Below are 15,939 nucleotides of genomic sequence, written 5' to 3'. Positions count from 1 at the left end.
CTGACAGGTGTCTCAAGCGAAATCGGGAAGCGGGCTCATAACTATCGTGCAACGCTCACACAATGGGAGTTAAATGGGATGTATTGACGAGTCTGACCTCAATAACTATGAGGTCAAGGACTATGATATATATAGGCAAAAGGAGCGACTATTCTCTGTCCGGTCGAGGCCTCTTTCGTTGCCTCATCACAGGCCGCAAGTCGCCCTTTCCTTGTGAACCTTAATGGTTGCAACAAGCGCTCCGATAATTGGTAATAATTGGCAATAGACCGGCCTATATATTGCTGTCAACATGATATAGTTCAATGAGTGACTCGATAGTTGTGAAAAGAGTGTTGCGAAATGCGCAATAAGGAGCGTTCTAGGCGGCGGAGTTCCTCGGAGGCGTTCGGCGCGAGTATGGGGGTTGTAATGACACCGTCACAACTCAGCCTGTTCAACATGAATTATCTGCAGCCAGAAATGATCCCTCACGATAGATGAACCGCGCCATACCTAAGAACTCGAAGCCGATGCCATAAGCAGTGCGCTGGTTAGATCTGATTTTTGACTGAGAAGCTTTTGCTACTGTGGTAGGGAATAATGTATTCTCAATTTGGCGTACATTCGCGACTCCCGTGTAGCCAAGTTTCCAGAGTACAGCACATCCAGTTACTGTCGGTAGACTGCTCTGACAAATGCCTAACAGTATAGGGCTTTGACGTCCAGCGTTTCCCGACATATCCGGGGTGGTGGCATGTGGAGAACAGCAGTACTGTATGCTGTCGGCTCTCGTAGCCCTGTAGAATGTATTGTACGTCAAACGCCCGAAGCTGCAGATCCACTCCTGGAGAGGAAACGCATCTTACGTAAACAGCGAGTACAAACCTTAAAAGGACGCCCTAGATTTTGCTAGCTTCGTTGAGCCGATTCGTTCGTCACCTTTATGTACTTCCCATATAAGGGGAATGAATGGGTTTTGGCTGAATTGACAACAAAGTACCGAACGCCTCTCTCGGCAAGGTTTGTGTCACCTGCAGAGTATCAGCTGACATCCCATCTGGTGAGTTCTCCTCCATTCTGTTCTTCTCCCTCGCGCTATGAACTTAAGCGAAGTTCTCTTCTCCTGTCATTAATGTTCCTCTTTGATTGATAGGAATCTATCTCGCGGTGGTCATGGCTCTGTACTCTCATCAGTGTGTTCAAGTTTAACAGTTGCGTTTCTCGATGGCAAAAGGCACTCTCTGTTTCCTGGCGCAGTCAGGAGGCATTGGTCAAGTTTGAAGACACCTTGTCGGAAGATCTTGAGGCCGCGAGTTTCCCATCACAAAGACCATCAGTCTCCTTTCAACCTGACACCAGTTACTCAATAACAATTTCTGCGCGTCTGGTTGTAGGGCTGCTCTAGCCAGCTTGAAGTGCTTCTCTTAAAACACAGCAGCGATATGCTCCACAACGGACACAGCTCCAGAGCTAGACCATGACTACTATCCATCACAGCATCGGGCCAGAGAGTATTATTATCATTGTTTTACTCTTACTTTTTTTCAAAGAGATGCTAGAGCCTATTCCCAAGGTCTACGGTGCTGCAAATGATGACCTGTAGGCTGTGGTTACCATTGCACAGAAGTGAGAACACCCAAATGGCAATCAACTTCGCCTCCCTTTGTTTCAGATGTTGGCGGTGAGCGCACAGCCGTTTACACAAATTCCTCTTCTTAACTCACTAGGATGAAAGATCCTAGGCAGAGCGAGAATCCAGAAGTAAGAGAATCGATGCAATCAGACGCGGCTTCAAAGGACCGTCATGAGCGGCTAATTCAATAAGCTCTTCATTACTTCTTGCTAGATTTTTGAGGAGCTCTTCAGCGGTATTGAGGTCTTCGATCATAGTCTGTGCAATCCGGCCTGCTGAATCCCGTAAATTCATCTTCTCTGGAACCGAGAGACCGGCAAGAGCTGCGAGGAACAATAGGAAGCGTTGCTCTGATCGAGAAACAGAAGGCCACAATTTGAGCAGTTGCGGTACTCGAGAAGTCACGCTGTCACGTACCTCCAGCTCTATATTCCCCATTTTGGAGCCCCATGCCTCGCGAACGTCAACCTCTGCCCCAGCCATAAATAGGACATAAAGCATCCTTTGGCGCCTCCCAACAGAGAGCTCAGGGGCGCCAGCGATGGTGGCCACAAATCGCATTGAAGGGGCGGTGGCACTGTATATGTCGCCTTGATGTAACACAGCGCCGACGAATTTGTCAAGTATAATTTCCCAGTGATTGTCATTAAATGAAATTCCTAGCAACATCTTGGGAACATCGGTGGCCGGCCCGTAGGCGTGTTCCAAGGATGGCCAGTCTACATCTTGGAGACCGTGCAGTGCGATCGGTTCACCTGGACCGGATGGTAAGTTTTCGCTCTCAACGACCTCTGCATCTGCGTCGACTTGTATCGGCATCCTCGCAGGAAATGCACGTAATGCTGCCCTGCGACGCCTGGACGCCAGATGCTCGTCCAATTCAAACAACAATCCTTCGCGATTGAAGTTCTTCAAGGCCTCCTCCGCTGAAGGGAGATAAGACAAAATTCTCCCCCGACCACCATGGCTTTGTGCCAGCTCCTCCACCTTGCGCTGCTCTTGAAAGATCCACCAGTGTACATCGCCGTCTGGCGGCGAATCGATGAGCAGGGAAATCATATCCCAGTGGCCTGCTAAATCAGGCCGTAATGGCGGCTTATTGTACCAGAAACTCAAAGGGACTCGGGTGTAGTGATCAACCTCCCTGGCCACAGCGAGTCTATGACCTCGCTCCGCAAGCGCCCTGGCCACACTATTGGCAGCCGCCTTCGTAGGAACAGTGACCTGGAACTCGGTTGCCGACCATACGCTGGCGGCCATCCTATCCTCTTTCTAGTCCAATAACTTTGGGACTGTAAAGGCTGTACAGCATCTACCAAGAACTTCGAAGAGGGCGATATTGTGTTGAAGCTTGCATTCGAGGCGAGGAGTATGTCCGTGGAGGCGAAGGGAGCCGGAGCCAGGAGAGGTTGAAGAAGTTCACTTGACGAAACCCAGGGCTTAACTGACGGGTCGGGGAAGGTGGACTTGTGGTTTATCGAAAAGCTTCGGACCGGAATGTAAGTCGCTTCTTTACAGGGGGATGGACGGAAGAACGGGAAATGGCCTGGAGAGGGGAAACAGTAGATGGTGCTGCTTGATGCCACCAAGTTAGACAATGGAGGGAGTGTAGCATCCCGAGATGACTGACCTGCCTGACTAGCCTGGAGTGGACGCGAATCCATTTGACCCACTACCGGACTTGGAAAGGAGTATTCTATATCTGTTCCTCCCTACGCTAGAATCAAGGCCCGAGAGTCTCCGACGATCGCATTCGCACTGTGCGACAAATGGGGTAATGAGCGTTTCGGGAAATGTGGGTCACTTGCTTTAGTCCTGCACTTAGACTGTCCCGACCTGTCTTTCACAACATTATTGAACGGCGTCGAGATGGGTACTACCTCGAGATTAACATCTTCTTTGCCTCGGTTCTTCGGGGCTTAGGGTATTATCACTGTCTCGCTTCCTTAATTAGGGTTCAAATATCTCCCTCTCTGTATGTATAGTTCATACAGTCAATACTGTGACCGTAGAGGCCTAAAGATACGCTGCAGACTTCGCCCTTACGAACAACATCTCGACATGCCCGGTTTCCTTCTGATATAACTTTCACTGGGCGGATCATCGACAATAAATGCCGAAAGCGAGATGTTTTCTCTGCAAAGAGAACAGTTCTCAAGCACTTCCCAAGATTTAAACTAGCTTCTGTGGAGCACCAAAGCTTGTTAGCCTCATTTTATAGCAAGGGGAACAATCGAAGAGAAATATTCGGAGCTGCGAGCTTCATTGTGTGCAAAATTGAATAGATGATGCCAATTACTTTGGCTTGTAAAAGGCGGCGGTCAAAGACGTGCAATCGTTCTCCCTTCTTGTGACGGCTAGCCCCTTGTGGCCGCTTTGCTCAACCTCCATTCTTCCTTTAGCTTTGTTCGGACGACTGCCCGGGTCCATTCGAGATGCATGATGCCCAGGATGTTCCCCTTCCGCTCGTACACGCTCTGATGTGCCCACTGTAATTAAGCGCTTAGTCTGGCTCTTGCGAAAGTTCTATCAGATCGACCTCGGTTTTGAGGCTCTTGACATGATAGGACACCAGCCAGGAGTAAGGTATCAATTTGAACATCCAGTTCCGGATCCAGTACGCCAGCGTGTTTTTGGGGATATACCAGCCAGCCATGTCCTTGGAGCGCTGCTGGAGCCTTTCAATGCTAGGGCGCAACTTGGCTTCGTGAATTCGCAGGGCGTCTAGCACATTACTGGTGCTCTGGAGTGCTCTGCTGAGGATCCCGGCCGAAGTGAGAGCCGTGCCGGCCCCTTGGCCGGAGATAAGGGTGAGGCAATGTGCGGCGTCGCCCATGAGAAGGACTCTGCCTTTGGACCACCGAGGAAGCTTTACCAACGCAAGTGCGTCCATGTTGATCTTGACATCCGACTTCGCTGCTTGGTCCACCGCCGCCCGCACAGCTGGTGGACATTTGCTAGTTATATCTTTGAGAATTTGGACCCTGTTTTCCGACGTGCTGAGGTCCAAGTCCCTGTCTTCGTGCCATAGGTGCATGGCGGTCATGCCCTGGTCCCGTAATGGGAACATCATATCCATTTGGCCAGCGTGGGTGTACGAATGACACCAGCCCTTTTCTCCGACATGATCATCATAAGTGTATGCAGCATAGTAGTAGCCCATGCGGTCCAGGCAATCTGCATCTTCTTTGAAAAGTTCCGACCTCATTCGGGAATGGAAGCCGTCGGCCCCGATCAACAAGTCTGCCTGGATGATATGGCCGTCCGCAAGGACTACGCTGACCTTGTCACCCTCATCTGTAAAAGCGTCGACCGTCGTACCAAATCGGATAGAGCTTGTTTTCGGTAGTGATTTCGCGAGGACCGTTGCCAGGTCGTCCCTTCTCACTGACACCGAGTTCCATTGGGTGCGGTAGTCGGCGTAGCGCACGCTACGTATTTTCTTCCCCCGGTTGTCTATGAGGTGGTTCCCTTCAAGATCCTGGGCCACTGCCTTGATGTCGTCAAGAATCCCCATGTGCTTTATTGTTTCATAGCCTGCGCCCGCTACTGATACAATGTAGCCACCATCGCGAAAAGTATTGGATTTCTCAACCACCATCGACTCCCATCCGGCGGTGTCGAGCCACCATGCAGCCGCCAAACCGGCGATGCCTGCGCCGACAATAACAGCTACGGGCTTTGTCATTTTTGGCGACACCCAGTATACATCAATTGAGTCACTTCAGTCACGGAAGGGGAGAAGGAAAAATGATTCAGACATCCTTCCCGTTTTGCCCTTAGCAGGCGAGTTCCAAGAATAACTAGCCAGGAAGGAGATCCTATCGACATGAAAAGGATGGGACTCTAGAATATCCACTTAGACCGTGCCGAAGATCGGAGGTATCGATTAGGCTTCACGCCCATTGAAGTGTAAACTAGAGTAGAGAAAACAGCCCGCGCTTAATAGACGTACCTATGACTATCTTAAAAGGCTAGCGTGTAGGTGTAAATCGCCAGGGCCGTGTCTTGGGCAGATTGAGGACCCTTCAGAGCTAAAATAAAACAAGAATGTTATCGTGGCTTGACATAATAAGCTTTGTACCCTGGTTCAAGACTTACTCGAGGAAGCCCCCTTCGCACTCTTTCTACTTCTCCGTATGGTTATAGTAAAGTTGTTGTCAGGACATCCGCCTTCGGTTTAGATTTGTACCTACAGGCAAGAGGACGCGATCCTGTCCCTTCGGGCATGGTCGCGGGCTGGGCGCGCCGCTTCTTCTGATCTCTACAGGTAAGTTAATCCCGGGGCCCACTCAAGAACTATTCACTCACCACCGAATATTCAAATGATATCAATCAAACCCGTGAAATTTTCCCTCAACCACCAAGACCCCGCAGTGATGGCTCAGGTTAAAACCACATGGCTATGTGGCGGACATCCATTCACTGCGGCGAGCAAGGAAAATCGAGGGCCGCGGGCGAGTAAGGAAGAAAAGGGCCGCGGGTTCGAATCCCCGACCGTTCGAAAAGATTATTCGCAAGGTAATTAATTCTTCCAGCTCCTTTGAGAGAGATCTCACTAACATAATCATTAGATCAACATCCGATAACCCTCAATCCGTTTCGAAGATTATATATAAAGAAGTCAAAAAAGTCGACCTTCGACTTTTTTTGGGGCACAATCAACGCTCGTTCCCAAGTCTCTATCCATCAACTTATCTTCTTTCTCACCTCGGTCGCCCGTCGCCGCAATGCGTCCGTCGTGCGTAACGCTCTACTGCCTCCCATCGCCCTCCCAATCCTCGATCCTCACGGGCCTTTACTCCCTTCGACGCAGCCTTGTGCGGGCCCCTCCCGCAGATATGTGTACTCTCCAACAGCCAATCACACTTTCGAAGTGGCCTTCCCCCCTTTTTTCTTTGCAGGAAAGTATTGTTCATAGATAGCGGTGTCCTACCATTGAAGGACTAGCAGTGCCTGCACGGTACATACAAATACCCCTAATGTGCGAGGCAGTTGATGGCTACGGTAAGTAAACGAGATAAGCATCTGACCCTAAACTCCATATGGTAGAGATGGAGCGCTCCTTTGCCTGTTTGGTCGATAGCGTATCAGCCTGAAGCTCGTTCAGTCAAGCAGTAAAAGTCGTACCTGGATTTATGAGGCCACCCACCGCGCCACCGATTCTTACCGGATCCAGGCCAATTAAGAAAAGATAGAAATACGGCTCTATGGCTTCCATTTCTCGGAGTTGGCATCTCCAAGCCTTGAGGTGCCGTGTTTCCTGAGCGCGTTTAGCTTGTCAAATCCTTCTTTCGATCCCGCCCAAGTGATCAAATAGGAATGGAGCAAGACCAGATTCCCAGCCAGAAGCCTGGCCATCCGCCTGTTCAGTCGGCCCTCCTTGAAACGCGGACCGCCGAAAACAGCGCCGCTCACCTGCTGCCCAAGCTGCAGTCCATGAAGGAGTCCAAACCCGGATTGAGGCTCCTGGACGTCGGTGCCGGGCCGGGGACCATCTCGGTGGGTTTTGCGAAGCTCCTCCCGGACGGCCACGTTACCGGCATCGACGTCAACCCCAGGGTCTTGCCGCGGGCTCGAGCCGTCGCCGAGATTGCCGGCGTTACAAACATCGAGTTTCAAGAGGGCAGTGTCCACAAGCTCCCGTTTGCGGACGAGACGTTCGACGTCACCTATTGCCATCAGGTGCTGACCCACGTTGGCAACCCGTGGGACGCGCTGCGTGAAATGCTCCGGGTCACGAAGCGAGGCGGCGTCGTCGCCGCCCGCGAGGGCGACTACGAGACGGAGTGCGTCTGGCCCGACGTTCCCGAGCTGTCCAAGACCCACAGCCTCATTGCTGCCCTCATGCGTGCCGGCGGTGGCACTTCAACTGCAGGCCGACAGCTGTTGTCCTGGGCACTCAGGGCCGGTATAGAGCGGAGCCGGATCACGGTCAGCTCCAGTACATGGCTGTACGCCACGCCAAGCGACAGGAGAATCTGGGGTGAGTTTCTTTTTCCCACCGTTCAAAATACTGTTCAAAACACACTCTTGCTTTCTCATGGCTGTGATCCCTGGCGCTAACGTGGCTGTTTGCTCTCTCTCTCTCTATCTCTCTAGCCCAAGGCATGTGCGATCCTCTTCGGAAAGGTTCTTTGCGCGACAAAGCTCTCCAGTCCGGCTTAGCTACCGAGGATAACTTCGAAGATATGGCCAAGGCTTGGGAGGCGTGGGCGGAGATCGAAGATGCGACTATGGCCATGATGCACGGAGAAATTCTCGTCCAGAAGTAACCTGGAGAAGGAAACCCCCCGAGTGATATTTTTTGGCCGCTGGGTCTTACTCCGAACTCACAAGTACCGGCGAAGTTTTTGTAAGGATTTCGGATGGGCTTTCTGAGGGAGCGCGTTTCACGCATATTGCTGCTGACAAAAAAATGGCACAAGGGCGGCAGATTCAAGCGACTAGGTCTATCTCTACCAATGCTATCGGAGCGGACTATAGATTTCCTTACCTAGAGTGCAATGTCAAGTGCCCTGCCAGAATCACATAGGTAAATGATTGTGACGGCCTGGGAAATTCTGATAGAAGGGAGTTCCAATTAATAAGCCAAAAACCCGCGAGTCCATCGGGTCTGTTTTCGTACGGCTTCTGTGGCTTCCCAAGAATGAAATTGGGATCTCCCACTCGTAGAGATTGGTCCTCGTCACTTAGAGCTGCCCTGCTCAGCAGCTTTGTTGACCATGTCTTCGATAGGTGTGATTATTTGTTTGTACGAGTATCAACAAGAATGTGTCGATGATTTCCATAATGTACATTAGTATTCTCTCAAGGCACAGACACAGACACAGGCACGCTCGAAGAACAAATCAGCCGCCTTGTCTGCCGATACACACATACTCTCTCTGTGGCCCTCTGAACCTTGCAATTCGAGTGACAACTCTCCGGTATTTTAGACCGAATGATGTGCTCTGTAAGCGCTCGTCTAGAGACGAGAGATGCTGAGAAACGGGGGGGATTAAATGCATGAGGCTAGGAACTGGCATTTTGGTCCCTTCGATCTTTGTTCAGCTGTCTGGTGTTCTTGCTGTACTAGACCACCCAAGGTAGACCGACGTGCTTTCGGCTTCAACTTCGACTTCGTCTGTGTTCGGGCCTGACGCCACACGAGAGCACTGGTAGAATTACACACTTTGCGCCTGATTCGTCGTTGGTATTGTCCCTCCCTCCCTCTTCTAGCCCTCTTCGTTTTTGGTATTGAAAAGAACTGACACGGCAGCGGGACAAGTCAACTACACCACCATGTAATTCAACCTCGATCCCCACTGGTAAACACCACACTGTACCAAATTGCGCTCCTCCTACCACTTCCACATCCCAACCTTGCGCTCCATTTCCTCGGTCCATCCGACAGCCGAACCATCTCCACTGGCGTCCAGGCCGAGCTTCATCCCGTCTTGCCCGCTGTAAATGTCCTCCCAGCTGATCTGGTCGTCCTTGCCCGTGAGAACGTCTTCGTGCAACCTGCTCGGCGCCCCGAGAACCGTGGGCCGGAAAGCGTCGGCGTCACGAACCATCTTGAGTTCCATCCCCCGTCGTAGTGGCTCGGCGATGCCAAAGTTTCTGCGCAGCAGAGTCATGCGCGTCGACTCTTGCGTGGCGGTCCAGTTTGCCAGCCGCGATTCGAGAGGGTGTGAGGACGACGTCGTCGACGTCGAGGGCGAAAGAGACGAGCGGAGTGTGTCGGGCAGACCGGGCGCCGAGGGAGCACCGCGGTCGAGGTCTTTGGTCTTGTGAGGGTTGGTGGAGGAGGAGAGTTTGGATGAGCTGGTGTTGGTGGTGCTCGTGGGGAGGGCGGACGAGGGAGCGATACGGAGAGACTGAGACACATCAAATGTCAGGACTAGAGTACTGTAATGTGTTGTGTGGAAAGGCGGAGAAAGAAATTTGTATGGGATTAGTTTGTCCATACCATGATGAGTGCGTGATACAGATGGATTGGTTGGAAGTCAGTAGGTCAGTCAATGAGGTCAATCGAGTCGAGCGAGAACGGGACGGTGGTTGCGTGTGGTATGCGCAACGATGCAAGAGACAATGATGAGAATCCGTAGTCCACTGGGAGAGGGTGGGTAGAGAGTAGATAAATGGAAGGACAAGTGAGAAGCAATGAACGACGTCTTGGGAATTTGAGGTATGCGAAAGTCAAGTTGCCCAGGCACAAGATGGATGTCGCGTACTCCAAACTTGCTGGCGGAGTGAAGTCGGCAATTAAGGGTTCAATGATCCACCGTATAGAGCCAGACAGTACGGCGGACCAAAAAGATACCTAAATGTCAGATACTCGTACTGGGTTCGTCTATCTTACAAAAACGAGGACGTGCAACAGTGAAGTAGTCGGGTCTACCTTTGGTTGACCTGCCGGGCTTGTAATTGTATGGTGTAGTTGTGCTCTTCATCTATACTTACCAATAATAAATTATATACTAATGCCTTCCTGCCCACGAGAACATTAAGCCTCTTCCCTGGCTATCGCTCCTAACACGGTAGAACGGCTATGCTGCTTCAGGTCGGAAATCCCTAACACTCAGCTGATGCCTAGGTATGGCTAGGTGGGCATTAACTCGATACATCCCAAGCCAAAACACATCTCCCTGGTCTCGACTTAACAGTATGACGGTCTGCAGGGGCGTATCTAATCAGTTGGCATCGTCGCAACTCCACATATCATGTCAAGAGCGCGTGATTGTCTCGCAGTCGACATGACTGAACATTGACACCCAGGAATGGTAGAAGCGAGACTGTGTTTCTGGCAAGTGTTGTTTAGCAACAATGTCTTAGGATGAGTCTGCACTCGAGTCGAATACCGTTTCCTCCAGTCGACGAGCAAATGTGGGAATGTGTTCAGCGTCTTAACATCCAAAATATCTTTCCTCTAACCACCTCTTCTCACCGTCTTCGACGACATTTGCAGCGACCACCTTTATCTTGGGAAACACCGATAGCAGTCTTTTCAGTCCTCTCCTTCCCGCCATGAAAGTGACAAAGACGATCCTTGCCTCGCAGACACCATGATCAACCAGGACCTTAACGGCCATAAGAGCGGCTCCTCCGCTCGACATCTGAGGATCCAGCAACATTACTGTTTCATGCTCCTGAATATCCGGAAATAGCTTCAGGTAGTGTAACTGTGGCTCACCAGTCCGATAATTTGACTGGATGAGAAGTCGCCCGGTCAAGCAGTCAGGAATAGTCCGCTTCAATCCAGTCTCCATGCAGCTTCCACCTCGCAGCACAACAACAGCAGAAACTTTGCCCTTTGGCTTCAGTCCGCTGTAGGTGTATCCTTGCGGTGTTGTGACATCGGTGGAAATGTAGTTGTGGCAATCCAGGGCTTTCTCAATCAAGAGGGCTGTGAGCCTGTCAAAGTAAAAAACAAAGTCGAGGTGGGAGGTGATGGGGTTGCGCAATATGGTTGAAACGCCGGTAATCTGCGGTTTACCCTCGAGGATTATAGCATTCTCCGAGAGAGCAAAGTCTTCAAGTTGCTCTCCCAATCTCTCCAATTCGGCGTTGTGCTTCAATGACTTTTCTTTCAAGAGCTGCCGGACTTGATTGACAATCATCTGGATGGCCATCGTGTTCTTCATTCCTCGTGGAACTATCAAATCCGCAACATTTCGTTGTGGTTCCACATAGCGTTGAAAGACGGGTTTGACGAAACCGAACCACTGTTTGATGGTGCCCTCGATGGTCCGACCTCGTTCCCTCACATCCCGGACAATTCGGCGTGAAAGGCAGACATCCGGATCCGCTTCCACGTAAATCTTCATGTCCAACAGATCCAGTACTCTGGGGTCGTTCAGAGCAAGAATTCCCTCCAGGATGATGACGTGCGGGGAGTATATCGACACGGTCTTGTCTAAACGCTGGTGCTGTTCGAATGAATAGATAGGGATGTCGGTCCTCTTCCCCTGCTTCAAGTCGTGAAGCTTCTCCACCAAGAGGTCAAAATCGATAGATCCTGGGGAGTCTAGGTCGTATTCGTTGAGATGCGCCAGTGCATTTTGCTCAGGTGTCAGAGATTTATAGAATGAATCGATGGACAGGAGGATGACCCAAGGCAGGTTGAGTGACTTGATGATCTCTATGGCCAGGCTGGTTTTACCTGACCCTGACGATCCTGCCACTCCAATAATACTCACATCAGCCCATGGTGGAGAGTAGTGTGCAGTTTGGAGGGATGCCTCCGTCGCCTTTTGTGCCGATGTTACGGTTGAAAGCTTTAGCAGATCCACTACTTCCGACATGATGACTGGGCTTGAAAGGCTCGTCAACAAATTAGAATGCGGTCCCTCAAGACTTCAAGTATAAAGTGGTGATGTATCTTCGACTAAGATGCATTGCCATGTAGCACCGGTATGCTTCCCATGTGAGCAATGCGAAAAGCCTGTCCTCAAGACTTGTAATGCCGAGTAATTGAGGACAGAACAAAGGGTTCAGCCGCGTTGGTGTTGTGCTTTGCCAAAAACGAGCTTCTTTACTCAGATATCGAGGATAGAGCAATTGACACTTTGTCTTTGCTATCGTCAGTGACAAGGGACCTAAATAACGATGGACCAGAGTCTGGCAAAACTTCGGCGCATCACATCGACCAAATATTTATTCTCTCCGTCGCCTCGCGCACCCAACTACCCTGACAGTCTGCTCCGTACAGCATTATAACCAGCGCACTGCTCATGCTGTGGACTTGAGATGAGGTATGGACCTGGCTGGTCTGTCATCGAACTGGAAGAAGCTACAGGCCACTCTCAAGAAATCAGAAAATGCCGAACCATCGTCCAAACCCGCAAATCAAAATGACCTGAAGCGCAAGCGCGAGCAATCGAAGGCTGCTACCACCAAGCCTTCTTTGCTACCCAGAAAGAAGTTGCGTACGACCAGGACCATGGCTCAGAGCGGAATGGGAGCAAAGGCGACTGTTCCTATCCAGGACCTGGAAAAGTCGGATAATGGTGTGCGTCCAAGACCTTCAGATAGGACATTTTCAGACAAAGTAAATGCCGGACTCTCGAAGTCGTCAGTGGACCCAGGCACAGGACCTTAACGTATGCTAACAAAAATACAGGGTCGAGATTGGCAAGTATATTGCCATTGACTGCGAAATGGTAGGAGTCGGCCCTCACCCAGATAGGGAATCTGCTCTGGCTCGAGTCAGTATCGTCAACTACAATGGAGACCAAGTTTACGATTCCTACGTATTGCCCCAGGAGACGGTGACAGACTGGAGGACTTTCGTCAGTGGGGTGGAACCCAAACATATGAAATATGCTCGATCTTTTCAAGAAGCGCAGGCCGACGTTGCCAAAATCATGCATGGCAGAGTACTCATTGGTCACCACATCAGCCACGACTTGAATGCCCTGAAGCTCAGCCACCCACAGCGAGATATTCGTGATACCGCACGGCATGCGCCATATAAAAGAATACACGGAGGCAACGGGTACCCCCGCTTGAAGATGTTGGCCTCGGAATTGCTCGGATTCGAGATACAAGAGGGTGAACACTCCAGCATAGAAGATGCCCGGGCTTGTATGCTCCTTTTCAGGAGAGATAAGGCTGCCTTTGAACGAGATCACGCTAAAAGATGGCCTACGAGACCTCCACCCCCTCCCAAGCCGCTCGATGACACAGAAACCCAAGCACAAGCGCCGAAGGCCAAGAAGAAAAAGAAAAAGAAGAAATCGAAACGATGAAGTCGCCGTGAAGCTATCAGGCCGAGTTGAGAGGTCCATGGTACCGCGGAACAGTTACATTGGTACACCCTCCATCATTTCCATCGCCCCTTCTCTTGAGACTGTGATGATCACATCGCCCAGTGTCTTGGTATTGAATCCAGCTTCACAATAAGTGAAATAATACTGGCAGGCTGTTAGTTCACTGCGACTCCACAACAGGAAAGGACAAACTCGCCTCCCATTTCTTCCGAAACAATTGAACGTCGCTCTCGGTCATTCCCTCGTGTTCGGCCAACAGCGCTGGTTTTATGCATTTCTGGAAGTTCCGCTCAAAGTTCTCCTTCCATATACGAAGGGTCTTCGCATAATGTGGGCCTATGTTCTCGATTGAGTCGACCACCAGTAATCCCTGGCTGCCTTTGTTAATGGAATCAACCAGTTGTGAGACCGTGGGTAGATGACCGCCAGGGAAGATATATTTCCGAATGAAGTCTTCGCCTTTGGCGTATGCTTCGTATCTCGACTCGGGCATGGTGATACACTGGAAGACCGCTATGCCACCGTCCGGCTTGAGAAGTTTATGAACACAGTCGAAGTACGTTATAAGGAACTCTCGCCCTACTGCTTCAAGCATCTCGATGCTGACAAGCTTGTCGTACGGACCCTCGCGAGGCATTGGCAGTGCTCTGTAGTCGCAAAGCAGCACTTCGATATTGTCAGTCAACCCTGCATCTGCGACCCTCTGGTCCGCCAGGTCTTTTTGTTCCCGGCTCAGGGTTAAAGAAGTCACACGACACCCTGTTCTTTGGACTGCTCTGATGGCAAAACTCCCCCAGCCTGTTCCAATCTCTAAAACGTGGTCCGTCTGTTTTATCCTTGCATTGTCAATGAAGCGATCCAGTTTTCGCATCTGCGCGTCTTCCAAGGATTCCTCATTTTTCGACCCGTGCTCTTTCGACAGCGGCGACCATATGGGACAGGAGTATGTCATGTCTCTAGACAGAAATGCTTCGAACATCTCATTACTGATATCATAATGTGCGCTAACATTCAACTGAGCGTTGTGCAGCGTATTCGTGCGGCGCAACAATCCACTAATTGTGGAGGAAAGGTATGAAGTTATCGTGGTCGCGTTTGACAATTCGTTGCGATTGAGAATGAACAACTTGTGTTTCGGTCAGCCTTATCTATGGCTTTGTTTGGATTCGTGTTACCTGAAAGAATGCCGTGAGGTTCGAGCATTTGACCTCACCAAGCATGAAGGACTCCGCGAAACCCTACTTCCTAGGTCAACGGTCTGCGATTCTAGGGGAGGTGACAAGCTGACCATGTCGGCGAACAAAGCTAAGCGCAGCCAGAATGCATCACGCAAGACTTGGAGCCGCGCCAGAGGCTCAACTTGCTCCCCGGCCTGACCACAGATTGTTTCTTTGCCGTCATCTTCGACCACGATAAGACGACCGATTTTGACCTCTGACAACAGCGACAGTATTGACCTTCGGCATGCCTTGATCGTTGGGTCCCATGCCACTGAACCAACGTAGGTCCGTGCTTGGTCTACTAAGGATGATATGGAGGACGCCATAATCCTGACAAAAATTCAACACACCGGCTATGATACGACGATAAGCATGGAGCGCGAGCAAACCTTTCCTTAGTGGATGTGCTGCAACTTGAAGAAGTAGGTGGATGGTGTAAAATGGAGAGAAACTTCCATCGGGCTCATTTTGTAGGGCGCCACCTGGGTCGGCATGAGAAGGCAAGTGCTTCTCTCCTTACTCGCAGGTGCAGCTGCAATTGACCATGCTTGCGACGCCCATTCGATCTGGATAGACAGCGAGACAGCGGGGCAACGCAGCGTGCATCGAGACTAAACCTTCCAGGCCATTGAATGTCCCTTCGCTAGACATATTTTTGGTTGCCGAAACCTTTTTCGCAGATGCGCTACGCTGTATGTATCATCCGTCTCTCTTCGAGACGGATCGCTTGAGAGGATCGGCAACACTGACAATTGAAATTTGGCACATGGACGGGAACATCTCGCAACAGCTGCGAGCGTCTGACCGTGAACCACGGAGCATCAGGGTGCGAAGGACTCTCGGGGTGTGTAACTGTGCAGAGGTGTATGACGTCTACACATGTTGTTTTTGACATGGTGTATGTTTCCGTGCCTGACGATCGTTTCGCATGGCGGGAACTAGAACGAGTCTAAAGCCCAGACGGGCCACTGTCGGAGTCACTACTGGGAGGGATTCGGTATCCTCGGATACCGGTTGGCAGTCATGGAGGACTTGTAGATACAAAGCAGTCTCAAAACAGGGTCTCGTTCTTCCCAGCGATGTGTTTGTAATTCCGATCAGACTGCCCCTTGTTTTGACTTGAGCCGTAGGGGAGCCTTGTACTCCGAGTGCTTCGCTTGTTCTACAAGTACGAGTATTGTATCCTCGTTCCCCGATTAGATACGCCTTTTCTGTCCTAGTGTCCGGAATAAAGTGTTTTTCCGACGCGTTCCTGTACTTTGTACTGACGCGTGTGCCTCACATTAAAGCTACCCGTAATTCTCTCCTCGTAGTACTCCGTACCGAGCAACTTGATGTATAGATTACA

The 15,939-nt window shown here is 50.8% G+C and overlaps 7 protein-coding genes across 7 annotated transcripts; 2 read left to right on the top strand and 5 right to left on the bottom strand.

The window, feature by feature from the left end:
• Window positions 1-1,720: 1,720 nt before the first annotated feature.
• Window positions 1,721-2,875, bottom strand: PV08_01670 (uncharacterized protein; the record flags this gene model as incomplete). Its single annotated transcript, XM_016376031.1, has 1 exon — window positions 1,721-2,875. The coding sequence occupies one exon, from the start codon at window positions 2,873-2,875 to the stop codon at window positions 1,721-1,723; it is 1,155 nt and encodes a 384-aa protein (XP_016241307.1).
• Window positions 2,876-4,118: 1,243 nt separating this feature from the next.
• PV08_01669 (uncharacterized protein) lies at window positions 4,119-5,303 on the bottom strand (the record flags this gene model as incomplete). The annotated part of the gene is made up of 1 exon (XM_016376030.1): window positions 4,119-5,303. The coding sequence occupies one exon, from the start codon at window positions 5,301-5,303 to the stop codon at window positions 4,119-4,121; it is 1,185 nt and encodes a 394-aa protein (XP_016241306.1).
• Window positions 5,304-6,937: 1,634 nt separating this feature from the next.
• Window positions 6,938-7,890, top strand: PV08_01668 (uncharacterized protein; the record flags this gene model as incomplete). Its single annotated transcript, XM_016376029.1, has 2 exons — window positions 6,938-7,601; window positions 7,718-7,890. 2 exons carry the CDS (start codon window positions 6,938-6,940, stop codon window positions 7,888-7,890), a joined length of 837 nt encoding a protein of 278 aa, XP_016241305.1.
• A 1,068-nt stretch (window positions 7,891-8,958) lies between these two features.
• On the bottom strand, window positions 8,959-9,567 carry PV08_01667 (uncharacterized protein; the record flags this gene model as incomplete). Its single annotated transcript, XM_016376028.1, has 1 exon — window positions 8,959-9,567. The coding sequence occupies one exon, from the start codon at window positions 9,565-9,567 to the stop codon at window positions 8,959-8,961; it is 609 nt and encodes a 202-aa protein (XP_016241304.1).
• Window positions 9,568-10,506: 939 nt separating this feature from the next.
• Window positions 10,507-11,904, bottom strand: PV08_01666 (uridine kinase; the record flags this gene model as incomplete). Its single annotated transcript, XM_016376027.1, has 1 exon — window positions 10,507-11,904. One exon carries the CDS (start codon window positions 11,902-11,904, stop codon window positions 10,507-10,509), a length of 1,398 nt encoding a protein of 465 aa, XP_016241303.1.
• A 452-nt stretch (window positions 11,905-12,356) lies between these two features.
• PV08_01665 (uncharacterized protein) lies at window positions 12,357-13,350 on the top strand (the record flags this gene model as incomplete). The annotated part of the gene is made up of 2 exons (XM_016376026.1): window positions 12,357-12,673; window positions 12,723-13,350. The coding sequence occupies 2 exons, from the start codon at window positions 12,357-12,359 to the stop codon at window positions 13,348-13,350; spliced, it is 945 nt and encodes a 314-aa protein (XP_016241302.1).
• Window positions 13,351-13,531: 181 nt separating this feature from the next.
• On the bottom strand, window positions 13,532-14,917 carry PV08_01664 (uncharacterized protein; the record flags this gene model as incomplete). Its single annotated transcript, XM_016376025.1, has 3 exons — window positions 13,532-14,497; window positions 14,547-14,609; window positions 14,660-14,917. 3 exons carry the CDS (start codon window positions 14,915-14,917, stop codon window positions 13,532-13,534), a joined length of 1,287 nt encoding a protein of 428 aa, XP_016241301.1.
• Between the last annotated feature and the right edge of the window lie 1,022 nt (window positions 14,918-15,939).

Source organism: Exophiala spinifera (assembly GCF_000836115.1).
Source record: "Exophiala spinifera strain CBS 89968 unplaced genomic scaffold supercont1.1, whole genome shotgun sequence".
Lineage (NCBI taxonomy): Eukaryota > Fungi > Ascomycota > Eurotiomycetes > Chaetothyriales > Herpotrichiellaceae > Exophiala > Exophiala spinifera.
This window is presented reverse-complemented; position numbering and strand designations above follow the sequence as displayed.